The following is a 14,578-nucleotide window of genomic DNA, read 5'->3' as shown; positions in this document are numbered from 1 at the left end:
CAGCTTCAGCAGGGAGCGCGAGGGAGAAGGAAATGAAGACCTTCCGCTTTGTAAACTGGAACAAAAACATAGATTCTCCCCACGAATGCCGTAATCCTCATAGACCCTTCCCAAGGTTCCTGGCCTGCATGCAGGGGATCCTGGATCTGTAACTCTGTGGTGAGGATCACAAGGAGAATCCACTGGGAATAGCCCGAGCCGTGGACACTGAAGTGCCGCATTATCACTGAGGGACTCTCCTCCAGAAGCTCAATGATGCTCCGAGTGAGGACCGCCCTGTGAATAGATCTAGCCGTCAGTATTGTCTACTGGCCCCCATGCTGAGTGGCTGTTGCACTGCAGCGTGGTGGCCACATGGCCACGTTCAGGTGGAACTTGGGATTCCAATCAGTGTCAGTGGTGGCCAATTGTCCACTAGACCCAGGCCTTATTTCTCAGGATCTGTCATTAACATTCTGATTCCTCACTGCTGCTGCATTAACTTCCAGATTCCTTTTACAGTTTCTAGATTCCTGAATCTGCCTTGGAAGATCAAGATGTTGCTGAAGGTCATTGCTGTCGTGTTGGCCATCCTGGCCATTACAGGTAATACAATATCCTTGGACTTCCGTCAATTCTGCTTTTACTTACATTGCGCTAAACACTGGTGCTGAATCTCTTTCCAAGTCTACCAACTTTTAGAAGTTAATGGAACTGAGTGAGAGAAAGAGAGAGAGAGAAAGAGAGAGACAGAGAGAGAGAGAGAGAGAGAGAGAGAAAGAGAGAAAGAGAGAGAGAGAGAGAGAGAGAGAGAGAGAGAGAGACAGAGGCAGAGGCAGAGATGTGCCCAGGATAATAATATTTAGGCAAAACGGGGACGTTGGGTTTATAACATATGTCTCCTGAGCCCACACTGTGGGTAACGCACCCAATTCACCACATCTCTTCCTTTTAAATATTTGATAAAAACAAGTCTGGTATTTGGGATCCCCTTTGATTAGGTTAATACAATTCCCATTGCAGATGATCAGTCCGCGCGCAGCTTTCTGTTATACTTCCTCCAATATTGGACTCTGGCAACGTCTTTAGGCGTTATATGGATCCATGCTGAGTCCAGAAGCAAGCAGTTACTGTTCCATGCAGTCTTGGACCAGTTGGATTGTGTGAGCTGCTATCCCTTCAGGAATACAACAAAAGCAGCTCCTGACAAGTGCCAGTCTCCATCCAAACACATTAGAGTACAGCTGAGTCCAGACATGAGCAACAGATCCAGAGCAAATGAAAATAAAGTGTTAAAAACTATAGGGTGGGCAGATGAACGGCCTGTCTTGAAATCTCCAAATGGCTGAAGGGATCCCTTTAATGTTACCTGTCACACAGTCCACATGGCTGAGAGTAGGTGAAATTCTTAATTTTGCTTCATGAAAGTAGATTAAGCCATTGAGCCCAGTCACGCACAGTACAACGCCACCCAGTGGCCATCACTGAAAGTTCACCTCGAGTTAAGAGCCGGATGGGCAATGCATTCTGGGTATGCAAATGAGTTGAAAGGGATATTGGACAGTTTAGTAATTCATGCATGTAAATAAGACAACAAAGAGATGTGTATAACTATATACTTTGCATGTACATGATTGCACAGGGCATTATGTCAAATATTCAAATCACACATCGGCGCCCATATATAAAGTACCGGTCACAAGTGTCTACTGGCCGCTTCCCTCCAAATGCACAACTTCTTTCTGTAGTCCATATAAATGAACCTGACAAAATACAAGAAGTTAACATAGGAACATGTCAGGCAAAGCAAGCACGGTTCACTTCAGGAGGACACGAGTGTAAAAAAGAGCATAGATATCGAAAAGGCGCTGCATTAACATAGGTGGATTAAAACATTAGCAACTGACCTGTTTTATTCTAGGAATTGAAATGTCCATTGCAAGGAAGGAAGGAAGCAAAGTCAGGGCGCTCAATGTTACCCTTGTCCTGTCTGAGAAGGTCTTTCACATCAGTATTTTCCTTTACATTCTGGTACTTTGTAGTTTTTTTCTTTCCCATTTTAAAATTAGGAAAACTACAAGTCACAGAGTTCTAAGAAAAAGAGAACAGGCAATGACCAATCTTCAATTTCCAAATTTCGGGGCAAGAAAAAGAAAGATTTACTGAATTCTATTTCTAATGCAAACAGAAACTTCTAGCACAGGGAGTTCCTCGAGGTGGGGCATTCTGGGCCACTGGTGCCGGGGCACTGTCTATTAGAAATTAACACAGATTCGCCGATCATGCTAATTCTATTCAATGCCAGATGGTAAATACTATATTCTGCACCTATTTAGTGGCAATTCACACATTGTGCTGAACATTTAGAAAGTGAAACCTTTTCCACTATTTTGTTGCGAGAGTAAAGTCACTATAACCTGGATTGCCTGCTTGAGGCCTTCTCATGTGTGGCAAGGGGACACTTGGGAGCTCTACACTCTGAATTAAGACTTGAGAAGTTGACAGATTCATTCAAAAAATGCATGAATTCTTCCAGAGGTTATAGAGGAGATTAACGGATACATTGAAAATAAGCGAGAGCAATGCAGCAAAGGCTGCTGGTGGCACACAGCTGTAGGCACCTGTGGCGTCATTGCATTTAAATGGACCCCCAGTTTGAAGATCAGAAGAAGAGGAGGGTTAGCTGAAGAGCCCAGCATGGGGCTGCCAGGCACCTAGAAAATGAACAAATGAATGGGAGGGGTGAAAATATTAGCATCTCCCATCACCCCTGCCCACTTGGACTCAGGACCCATTGCCCCATGCTGCCCCATGCTGCCCCATGCTGCCCCATGCTGCCCCTGCCTAGGCCAATCCCGGCCACTCTGGCAGAGGGCAGTTCAGGAATAGCGCAGGCTCAGATGGAGTAGTGAATACCTTCCCAGATGCTCCCTGGTGTACTGTGGCAAGGAGCTCTGTGCCGCTGGGGCGCTTACCCTGTGCCCTCCAAGAGTATTGCTTCTGGGGTGATGCATTGGACTTGGAATGTTCGCCATCTTCAACAGGATCTCCGTTGATAGTTTTGCATAATTTATACTGGTAACCAATGACAGAGGAGGCTCCCGAGAGGAGTAAATGTTGGTTCAGCCTATAGGCGCCAGCTGTGTAATCTGATCGCCATCTTGGACTTGCTGTCATGGGTTCTCAAAGGTAGCTCCATGAGTCGCAAGCCAGATGTTACATGCAGCATCTGCACTGCAGACCCTGCAATAGGCTGGGGGCGTCATTACTAATTTGGCTGTGGTGGTAAACCAGCCGGTATTTTATAATACTGATTGTTTTACCACTCCAACAAATTCTAGATTTCAGAAATAAAACCAATCTTTTCCATTTGGAGTAAATGTATTACTTTGTGTGGTGATACTGCATGTGAATGTGTAGTATTTCCCCTATGGTGAATAACTGAAGGGTCAGTGTTACTCAGAATCATGCAGACCCGTCCTGTTACGGCATGCTTTAATGGTAAACGAGTTTGGTGACCATTTCACCAGATTCCCAATGAGGCCTTTAGAATGTTCTCCTCAAATGCAGAACCCGGTTGTCCCGTTGCACCCCCACAGCACCAGTTTTATTGGGGAATTCCACTGTGCACTCATTTTCACCAATAAGGGCATCCTGCACGCTGGATCCCATTGGTCCATTTCACTCCATTGCTGCTACAACCCAATCAAAACTAGGTAACTGAATGCTATGTGTAAGAAACACTCTATGTGATGTATACACACACTTTTATGTTACTGAAAAGGGCACCTACAAGCAAGTCGACTTGATGAAAAAAATATTGTGTATCAATCTTCATTTTGTACATTTATTTTGTTTTTTTTCTCAACAGTAACAACAGGGTCGCGAGCAGACGCGAGCACTGACCAGGCCTCAGAAGCCTTCTGGGACTATTTGCATGAGCTGAGCAGCAACGCCAAGGGGACGGTGGAAGAGATTCAGCAATCTGAAATCAGCAACCAGTTAAAGTAAGCACGGTCCAATCGTACAACTCCAACTATCCAGCGTTAAAGCCCCCTGTTAGAAATCCCTCTGTGAGCTCAGCTGTAAGGTTTCCCCTGTGCCAGGTCATTTCCCTAAGCATCCTTTCACCAAGCTCTTGATGGCCTTCCACTAAGCATCATTGTCGGGTATCCTTCCAAAAAGCCACTGTCTTGGAAATTCTTCCACTAATTCTGAATGTTAGACTTCCATCCACCAACCACTACTCCTTGAACTCCCCCTGCCAATCCCAATGGTTAGAAATGTTGCCACAAACTTATTACTAGAAATCCTTCAGAAAGCCCTCATAGTTGACATCCACCAAGTTCATCTGCTTTTAGGCCCCGTTGTTATTAACCCGTTGCTGTAGGGGATAGGAATGCACCCCAATTTACATAGGAAGTCACTGAAGTCCCGAGACCCCAAAGGGTGAAGCCTTCCACCAAGCCCCATTGCTGGAAATCTCTTTCCAGAGACTCATAGTTAGATATGCCCCGGTCAAGCCCTGCTGGGAAACTTCCCCTTTTATTGTATGTCTTTTGCATCTCTGACCCACATCAAATTGCTGGATATCCAACTGCCTCATTGTTCGATATTCCTTTGTCAGACCTCATTTTAAAATATCTCTATCTGAAGTCTCACTGTCAGATCTCCCTATCAGGGCTAAGCAAACCTTTTACAAATTGACTTGTGGGTCCCCATACGTTTCAACTGAAATTCCGGTTGGTTCACTGATTCCAAAGTTTTTCTTACCACCCGATTCTCCGGAAGTTCATTTCAGAACCATGAGTCTCCATGAGAAGTTCTGAAGTTTTGGGAAAGGTTTTGAGTGGTTTTAGTTGACTAACAATCTAAGAAATTGAATGGACACCTTTGAAAAAATGTAAGGCTGTAGGAAGGAAGAGAAAGGGGTGGGGTAAGGAAGGGTTTAAGGCGAGGCTGGGGGAGTGAGTGCCAGAGGAAATAGACCGATGTGCATCGACAAAATCTTATCCAAATACTACAGCACATTAACCCCTCTGCAGTAAAATATCTCAGTAGGTTAATGCACCTGCCGCAGCAAACCCTGTGTAATCTGTAGGTCCCAAATTCAAATCAGGGTAGGAATCACTCAGCCATTCATCCTTCTTAAGAAGATAACACAAGTAGAGTTGCAGTTAGTGATTGCGAGATCATCGCTGACCTGCACCTTCTCATGTCTGGGTCATAGTCGGCCACATGTTGGCTGTGCCTGCTGCCTAGGTCTGCATGTGATCTTCTCTGAAGGTCAGTAACATGAGCACTGCTCTGGTGTGTAACATTAGGATATGGTGAGACATAATTTTCACAGGCCCAATCCTAGTCCAGGTCATCCTGTTAGATATTCCTATGCAATGCCTCGTTAGTTATCTTAGTGCCAAGCCACGTGATAAATACCCCAGTGCCCCCCTCATGGTTAGTTATCTCGGCTAGAAATCTTTGCAACACATGTGACTGCTAGACATTCCTAATTGTGAAATATCTCATTGCTAAACCTTGTTGCCTTATATCCCTGTGGCAAGTGTTGATTTGAGATACCTCTTTAACAAATCTCATTATTATATCTCTCTCTGCTAAGACACTTCGTTAGACACTTCGTTAGATATCTCTCAGTCAGATATTAATGTTTGAGGAATTGGTGCCCAGCCTTGTACTTAGATATACATGTGCCAGCGTGATTATCAGATAGTGCTGTGCCAAGCCTCATTATATGTAGCCCTTTGGCAAAGCCTTAGTAGACATCTCTGCCCAAAGCACCCTTGTGACGTGTCACACCGTAAGGCCCAACATTGACACATCGGCCTCGCAATCATAAGGTAAGCTATCACCTGTACAATCTTTAAATATTAAAACTTGTCATGTTCTGACTGGTAGTTACAGGGCCATCTAAAATGCCTCTCATTGCTTTTTACTGGTATCCAACCTTTGACCCAGGCCTGTCGTCTTTAACATATACTCCCTCTGGGTCCCTGCACATGCTCGGATGAGTGGGGGTAGGCGTAAGACTAATTTCTCTTACTGTGTAATGCAGTTGTGCATTGGGTGTTCGATCTGCCCACTACCACATTCCAGACTTGGATTTCAGGCCACATTGGTCTCTCATTTCTGGGTCCAATTCAGAGGGCCAGAATGTTCTGTGTGCTCTCATTGGCCAGAATGGCCAGTATTCCCGCCAATCATGTGGCAGAGCACTTCAGGGACCATGTCAGGGCTGCTGTGCATTCATATTTGCACAGACCCTCTGCTGGCAGAAGTCAGAGCAACATTCTAAAATGTCTGCTTTGCGGTAGAGTGGAATCATGTGGGGTCCGCCAATTCTGCTCTGGGAGTGAAAATGTTGACCCCACCTACCAATGACCTCTCTTTTGGGATATTGAGCTTCTGTGGGACTCTCCGCTCTACTAAATTGCTATTTACTACCTTCCCAATCTTTTAGGGGGGCTTGGTTTCAGCCTCTATGGCAGTTCCTCTTCTTTCTTTATCAATTGTTTAAGTGCCTACACAAGGTCTAATAAGGCCATGGATAGGATAGGAAAGAAGGGATTGGGTCCGAGTTCGCAATGTAAAGAAGATAATGCAGAATATTTCAGCAGAACTGTGAAAACTGAGCCTGTGTCTCTATTTTTCCATAGCACCATCATTCAAGACAACATCCAAAATGTCAATGTTTATGCCAGAAATTTAAAGAGCCAGATCCTTCCATTCGCCACCCACATTCATGCTCAACTCACTCAAAACTCAGAGAAGCTTAAAGCGCAGATCCACCAGGAGCTGGAGGAGCTCCACATAAAGCTGTCGCCATATGCCGACGAGGTCCACCAGCAGCTCAACAAGAACATTGAGGAGCTGAAGCTGAAGCTAACACCATATGCTGAGGAACTTCGTACCCGCGTCCAGGAGAATGCAGAGGAGCTTCGTCAGCAGCTCTTCCCATATGCCCAGAAAATTCAAGCCAAACTACAGGAAAATGTGGGCAGTCTCCAAGAGGTCCTCACCCCATATTCAGAGGAGCTTCAGGAGAAATTCAATGAAAAGGTGGACCAGGTGAAGGAGAACCTGAGCCCGTATGCTGATGAACTCATGGTGAAAATTGACCAGAACGTTGCTGAGCTACGTAAGAGCCTATCTCCTTACACCCAAGGTGTTCAAGATAAACTCAACCATCATCTTGAGCTCATGACTTTCCAGATGAAGAAAAACACGGAGGAGCTGAGGTCCAAGATCTCTGCAAACGTGGAAGACCTGAGGGAGAAACTGAATCCGTACATGGAAGAACTCAGCATGAAACTCAATGACAATGCAGAGGACATCCGTCAAAGTTTAGTACCTTACTTGGAAGACCTCAACAAGCTGGTAAACCAGAGGATCGAGGAGTTCAGCCAGGCTGTCTCCCCTTATGGAGAGGACCTCAACCAAATAATCTTTGAGAAAGCAGAGGAGATGAAGCAAAAGCTGGGGCCATACACAGTGGGTATCCAGGATCAACTGGACCTACTGGAGAAGGGCATTCAGGAAACAGTTGACTCATCTATGCCCAACTGAATGTAGACCGGTAGGTCGGTGAACAAGAACAGTGTTACCCTGAACCTGCATAAACATAATGGACAATATAGCGATAGCACCCTTTGGCTGATTCGAGAGCTATGTATATTAACTGGGGCCCAACAACACCCAACTCAGTTATGGATATTTGTGAATTAAAGATCAACGAGTTTTCGTAGTAAAGATGTGACAGTCAAATGAATAAAACAACAGATGAAAGCACAGGCCTGCTCTGGTTACTGTCTTTTTCGTTTAACCGTTCAAAATGCTTAATCGGGGCCAAATGGGCAATGAAACCTAGTCGGTACCCAGGTTATATGTGATATGTTATCTTATGTTACGTAATGTCACTTCATCTTATGTTATACTAGTGGTCCACATCCAGAGTGATTCCTGATTCAAACTGTGGAAACAACATTTGCAAATTAGAATGGCTAGGGGATAAAAGGAGGAGCCCATAAATGTATTATGCAGATGTGTTCATGATGATGCACAACCTCCTCTCGACTAGACTCAGAGACCCTCATAATAAGGCCGGTGGATCTTTCCCCAGAATTACTGCATGCAGCATTTAAAATTACTACATTCGATAGGTGCAGCAAAGCACCTAATCGCGGCATTGCCACTGGTACAGAAGCCAACTGGGATCCATGCAATAGAAAATACTCCCGACCAGTACTTGCCCAGTACATAAATAAGGGGCCCAGCACATCATGGAAACACACCATTTCGTGCATGTAACCTCCCTTTACCCCCTCACCAGTGAAACCCCCCACCCAATCACCCTTTCACCTCTCTACTAATTCCCCACTCACTAAAATCTTGCAAGCTTCTACTTCACTCACTCCCTTCAGAATACCCCCCAGGTCAAGTGTGCTCAATACCTGCCTGCTCTACCCATCCTCCTATCAACAAGCGCATCAGTGTCAAGCAATGCTTCCCCACCTGGGGGCTCTCCTTACAGCGGTCCTGCGCCTGTTTGACCCACCACAAAGAATGCAGGATTTTCATATCGGCACACAGGTAACGGGTACTTCCGACCTGCATCCATCAACACCGCAGGGTGTTCCCACCTGGATTCCCCCTTTCTGACTAACTCCTCCAATATGCCTCTTTTAACAGACCAGTGGGCAGCGAGGTCTCCACCATTGGCAGAAGGGCACCATGTAAGACCACTTATTTTATATGGCCTTATGGCAGGAATGGAATGGATCCAGATTTTTAGAAATACTGCATGTGTGGTGGGCAGCCACATAATTATGAGTAGACCCGCGCCAGGAAGACTGTCTTGACTAGAAGAGCTCAAAATGAGCTGGAAAAAGACACTTGCTGGCCTCCTGCCTCTCCAAACCCACAACACAAACCTCATACCGAGAGCAATGCCTCCCCACCACCCACAAAACCCATTTCCTGCACCCTGCCTCCCCAAACCCACAACACAAACCTCATACCTGGAGCCATGCCTCCCCCCACCGACACACAACCCACATCTTGCATCCTACCTCCCCAAACCCACAACACAAACCTCATACCTGCAGCCCTGCCTCCCACCACCCACAAAACCCATTTCTTGCACCCTGCCTCCCCAAACCCACAACACAAACCTCATACCTGCAGCCCTGCCTCCCCACCACCCACGAAACCCGTATCTTGCACCCTGCCTCCCCAAACCCACAACACAAACCTCATACCTGGAGCCATACCTCCCCCCACCGACACACAACCCACATCTTGCACCCTTCCTCCCAAACCCACAACACAAACCTCATACCTGCGGCCCTGCCTCCCACCACCCACAAAACCCATTTCTTGCACCCTTCCTCCCAAACCCACAACACAAACCTCATACCTGCAGCCCTGCCTCCCCACCACCCAGGAAACCCGTATCTTGCACCCTGCCTCCCCAAACCCACAACACAAACCTCATACCTGGAGCCATGCCTCTCCCCACCGACACACAACCCACATCTTGCATCCTACCTCCCCAAACCCACAACACAAACCTCATACCTGCAGCCCTGCCTCCCCACCACCGACAAAACCCATTTCTTGCACCCTGCCTCCCCAAACCCACAACACAAACCTCATACCTGCAGCCCTGCCTCCCCACCACCCACGAAACCCGTATCTTGCATCCTGCCTCCCCAAACCACCTAACTTATACCTGGTGTCCCAGTCTTTGCAGATGCAGCAGAGTGAGTTAAAGTAGTTTGCCCAGGATCATAGACTAGATCTACAAGGGGTAGCTAGGAATTCAGCCGAGACTGCACCTTATATACGTGACCACATATCTTCTCAACTCTAGATGATAGAAATAGGTTTTAATCTATGGGTTTAAAGAGCTCAAATAATAATCTGTTTAATGGAGATGACCTGAAAAAAATACTTGCCACATTATAATCCAACCTGGCAAATGCATAAATCACTATGTGAATATAAAAAAAGAGGACGACTGTAGCTTTCATTTACCGCATCCTAAATGGAAGACTCCACGTGTAAAAAGTTAAAAGTTAAAATTGTAGCTAAACAGCACTAATTAAATAAATAAATAGATACATGGAAGACTACAAGTACCAGAATGTAAGGCAATGTCAGCCTAGGCAATCTCCTATGTTATCCTGAATGGGATCTATAACGCACACATGTTTGCCCTACGCAGGGCACCAAGGCTCTAGCTGCTGCGTGAGCGGCCATCAGGCGTGTTGCTGTGGCATTGTGTATTCAGATAGGTTTTCAGCAATATCCCAAAAAGGCGATCCTCTGCTTCATGAAGAGTGAGCAGCGGGGCCTCCCAGAGAAGCCTGGAAGGGCAGCAACCCCATCTTTGGTGTCTAGCCTTTGGGGTGACACAGAGCGCAGGTGGATGTGTAGAGAATATTGGAGCTTTGTTGCCAAGGACTCAGGACCATTTTAATATAATGTAATGGTTTGTTCCATGGATCGTAGACACCGTTTGAATTGTTATACATTTCTCTACCGGGAACAAAGGTCATTGCTTCGGTGATAGTGTGAAGTTAAAACTCTTAGGGAACAGTCCTATTTGGACTCTGAAGTTAAAAGTGCATTTTGCACATTTCATCCCCTTGAGCCTTTCGTGGCAGCCTTAAAAACCAGTCCAAGATGAAAACACAGAAACCAGCTTTTCAAAATGCAAAAACCTATCAAATACAGGGCGTATAACATGATCTGTGCCTTAAAAGCATCTAACACCTTTGAAAGGAAGTTCCCAACAATCGGCAGGACTAACTTCCTTATCCAAAAACCTGAGGATAATCTGAGCGGTGAGTAAAGGGCTGCCTCTGGGTTCGGTCCCCTCACTGTGGAGAAGAAAGTTTCAGCTTATGCGGCTCATCATTATATCCCTGTGCCGCTCTTGATGGCTCATTTGGCGATAGATGAAATAAGCCACCAGGCTGCCCTTGTTTACTCTTCTTTGGAATAATGTCCAGGCTTTCGTTTTTCCTCCAGGCTGCTATAGATCCATTGGGAAATGTGGGTCTACCACCAATGATTGAAGCTTCTCATGGGCCATGGCCAATAGATCCACTCCTTTTGGATTTATGGGGCCCCCTGTTTTCTGGGTTGCAGTTTGTGTCATTCCCTTTGGCCTGGGAGAGTACAGGGCTATTTTCACAGCAGAGGATTCATGCTCCAGGGCTTAACTGAGGAACACTGATTGCAGCAGGTTGCTTCTACCACCACCTCTTACAATGCAGATTCTGCTCAGCAATTCCTGATTCATGGTCATAGCCAAACACTTGCATGAACCATGTAGCACCTTTCATCACAGTGCTTTACACAATTTAGACCTGGTTAGTTTCCAGTGATGCTCAATGTGTAGCTCACAAGCAACGTGTTGTGTGTGACACCCTAAAATGTTGCTCATCAGTTGCTTTGGGGCATGGTGTGGAGTCCAAGTAGAAAGAGGCACTGCCTACATGAGACAGCACTAGCAGTGTAGCCCGAGTCAGGAATATGAGGGAAGGCTAGCCAATCAGCCTGCTCTGGCAGACAGACTTGATGTGGAGGCATCAGCAGAGTGGGCTAAGTGTTGGGGAGGAGGTCTGTTTTTGAAGTGCACAAGGTGCCTGGAGGAGCAGCTGAGATGATTCTTAAGGCTGCAGATTAGACAGGCTCTAGGGTGAGGACACTACTGGTGTTGAAATCAGAAATAGCAACAGTCTACTGGTGCCCCCACATTTCTTCGCCCATGTGGGCATGTAATACATATAGTCCTAGCAAGGCACCGACTGGCAGATATTTGTGACCAAGAAATTAGTGCTGCCTGACCATCCCAGTGTGGAGGAAAAGGCAGATACATGTAAATTAATATAGCTAAATAATGTTCTATTTGTACAAACATTTACCTATAAGTGGAAGAAGTATACTGATTTAAGAAAGACTCGGCAACTATCTTCATTACTTGGCTTAATGTATCGTAGGTTCTTCATTTTATATTACATGCTTGCAGTCATAATGGAGAGATACAAATTTGACAACTGTAGTTGTTTTTGCTCATGCATAGTATTCTGCTGTCTTAGCGAACTTATTTAGAAATATTCTTACACTGCCAAAACACAACCAGATCTCATAAACAGAAGTTATTTTAAAAGAATGCTGATAGAGGAGTGTGGTATTTATTGCAGTAAGGCTACATATCGTTGTTGGTAATATCGTGATGACAGGAAAAGTGACCTTGATTGTATAAAAGTGCTTTGTGACTCATAGAGGAATATTGTACCAATTGGAAAGACTGACAATCTCCCTGGTGAGGTCATAGAATCTTCTGTTTATTGCCTTGAAGTCAAAGTAGTGAGAATGTTATAAGGTCTGCTGATGCAGGGATGGGGTAACAATGGTGGGATTGCTTGGGGATTACGCGCTGTCTCTTCCTGTGCTCACCCTGCACTGCTGCTATTAAAGATACACCAAACTAACCGCACCCAAGATTGGAGTTCTACCTCTGTTTCCGTGACACCAATGAAGACATGCTATTGCTGCTGCAATCAGCATTAAGTCCCACCCCCCAATGAATGCACACTTACTGGGTCAGACACATTTTACAGTCACTACACCACTTGGAGCAGAACCACATCAGGAGGTGAGCTGCTGGCTGGAACAGGCACACAGTCTGTGCAGCAACTCTTGCTATCAATCATGCGTAACACTGTAGGTTGCAATGGGGCTATTGGGTGAAGCCTAGCATGTGCAGCAGGGTAGAATAAGTCAAATGGATACCCAATTGTCCATGATTAAAAAGTTTGAATTGCCTTTTTTTGTACAAGCATTGTTTTTGTACAAATTATGTTAGAAATGCCCATAATCGTGGCATTGTCTTTGTCAATAAATTCCAATTTTCTGATACTTTTCCCAGTTGACAAGTATACACTGATGGGCAAAATAATGGAACAACATGACCATGTTTGTGTCCCAAATAAAAAGGCCTCTTCTGTAATTTTGCACAGCTGGGAAGTGCACAATGGGTGAATAAGTGGCATGAATGCCTAACCGTTCTGTTAAATAATTTGCATATGACAAAGTCACATTTTAATTTTATGCCAAAATGCATCATTATCAGAAATGTTATTTAATCACTGCAGTATCCTGGTGGATAAAAATGCCGGATTTCTTGCCTTCTGACACATGGATAATGGAAGAATAAGGCCAAAGCATGCTATATTGTCTATTAAAAAATAGCAAGTAATGATTTGTAATTACCAGGAGTAAATGTTTCGCAATATATATCGAAGTAAAACCCAATCCATTCTGTAAAGTGGTCTTTAAATCCTCCAAGTTGTGACAATACATTCGGCTAATGTGCTTAAAAATGCACCACTTTCCACTAAATACCTTGAAAGGTAGCCCAGAGAAAGAGCCCCCAAATCCTTCTGTAAAAATATTATTTTTTTCCTAAACACGTTTTGACCAATTCGAGGGAGATAACCCCAAAACTCCCAAAGAAGTGATTTTTTGCCATGTTTTGACAAGTATTACTGGTCTTTATTCCTTAATAATACACTTTTGAATACAAAAGATTTGAAAATTCCTTAAGGCAGAACCATACGATTCACCTGTAACATATGTTTTAAATGCTCCAACTCACGGCCAATTATACTGTCCAAATGTGCTTACTTAAAAGACCACATTTGCCACTGCATATCCTTCAATTCTTAGAGGAGAATTATAAGCCTTCTCTAATAAAGCAATAAGCCCCGTGCCGGGGAGGGGGTTGCATTACCACTTCAGGAAATGTTGCTAGGTCCTTAACGCAGGCCCCAGGGCATTTACCAGAAGCGCTAATGCCCCCCACTGCGAGGGGCTTATTGCGATTAGTACCCCGTGCCATTAGAACGGGGTACTAATTGTGACTTTTCTCAGTTTTTTTTTAAAGATGGCCACCATTGAATGTGATACGCAGTCCTTTCTCCCTTTCCATGGCAGCCATCTACAAAAGTAAATAAACTAGATGGCCACAATGGAATGGGAGAGTGGACTAAATGTAGTCTCTTCCCCCATTCATGGCGACCGTTAAAAAGAGAGAAAAAAAGAAAACAAAGATGGCTGCCATGGAACGGGAGAAGAGACTACACAACATTCCATGGCTGCCGAATCATCGAGGGACATTGCGCTGACCGGAGCAACCAGTGCCTTGTCGGGCTGGTAACGACCCGGCGAGTGCCAATCAGATCACTTGTTGCAAACCGATTGACCCTCACCTGGTACTAATGTTTCTTAAATGCTGACAAGTTTTTGAACACTTTTCCAATGCCCTTTGTCTAAAAATGCCCTGTTTGCCACACAATTACCTTACCATTCCTTGTAAACATCAATTCAGAGTCAAATGCAGTGGAAGGCCTTGACCGGGATTGCACTTGGTCTATATTACTGTAAATTGCTACAAATTAGCACATCCTCTTAGAAATATGAAGTTTCTTACAGTTATAATTTGTGTTGCAAAAACGTTTCCAGCCACTGAACACTGCTATGTTCCATCGAAGTACGGATGTTGCGTTGTTAC

The 14,578-nt window shown here is 45.0% G+C and overlaps 1 protein-coding gene across 1 annotated transcript; it reads left to right on the top strand.

Annotated features, from left to right (window-relative positions):
* The first annotated feature begins 536 nt into the window (after window positions 1-536).
* LOC138489612 (apolipoprotein A-IV-like) lies at window positions 537-7,737 on the top strand. The gene is made up of 3 exons (XM_069617312.1): window positions 537-585; window positions 3,860-3,986; window positions 6,651-7,737. Exons 1-3 carry the CDS (start codon window positions 537-539, stop codon window positions 7,558-7,560), a joined length of 1,086 nt encoding a protein of 361 aa, XP_069473413.1. The 3' UTR covers window positions 7,561-7,737.
* The last annotated feature ends 6,841 nt before the right edge of the window (window positions 7,738-14,578 follow it).

Source organism: Ambystoma mexicanum, chromosome 9 (assembly GCF_040938575.1).
Source record: "Ambystoma mexicanum isolate Mex_15411 chromosome 9, UKY_AmexF1_1, whole genome shotgun sequence".
Classification (NCBI taxonomy): Eukaryota; Metazoa; Chordata; class Amphibia; order Caudata; family Ambystomatidae; genus Ambystoma; species Ambystoma mexicanum.
Note: the sequence above shows the minus strand (reverse complement) of the source record. Positions and strands in the feature narration are given on the sequence as shown.

Excerpts from the sequence above, each read along its gene's own strand:
- LOC138489612 (XM_069617312.1), top strand. The coding sequence starts at position 537 with ATGTTGCTGAAGGTCATTGCTGTCGTGTTGGCCATCCTGGCCATTACA. Across the intron at positions 586-3,859 it reads GGCCATCCTGGCCATTACAG|GGTCGCGAGCAGACGCGAGC; the intron begins GTAATACAATAT and ends CAGTAACAACAG. Across the intron at positions 3,987-6,650 it reads GAAATCAGCAACCAGTTAAA|CACCATCATTCAAGACAACA; the intron begins GTAAGCACGGTC and ends ATTTTTCCATAG.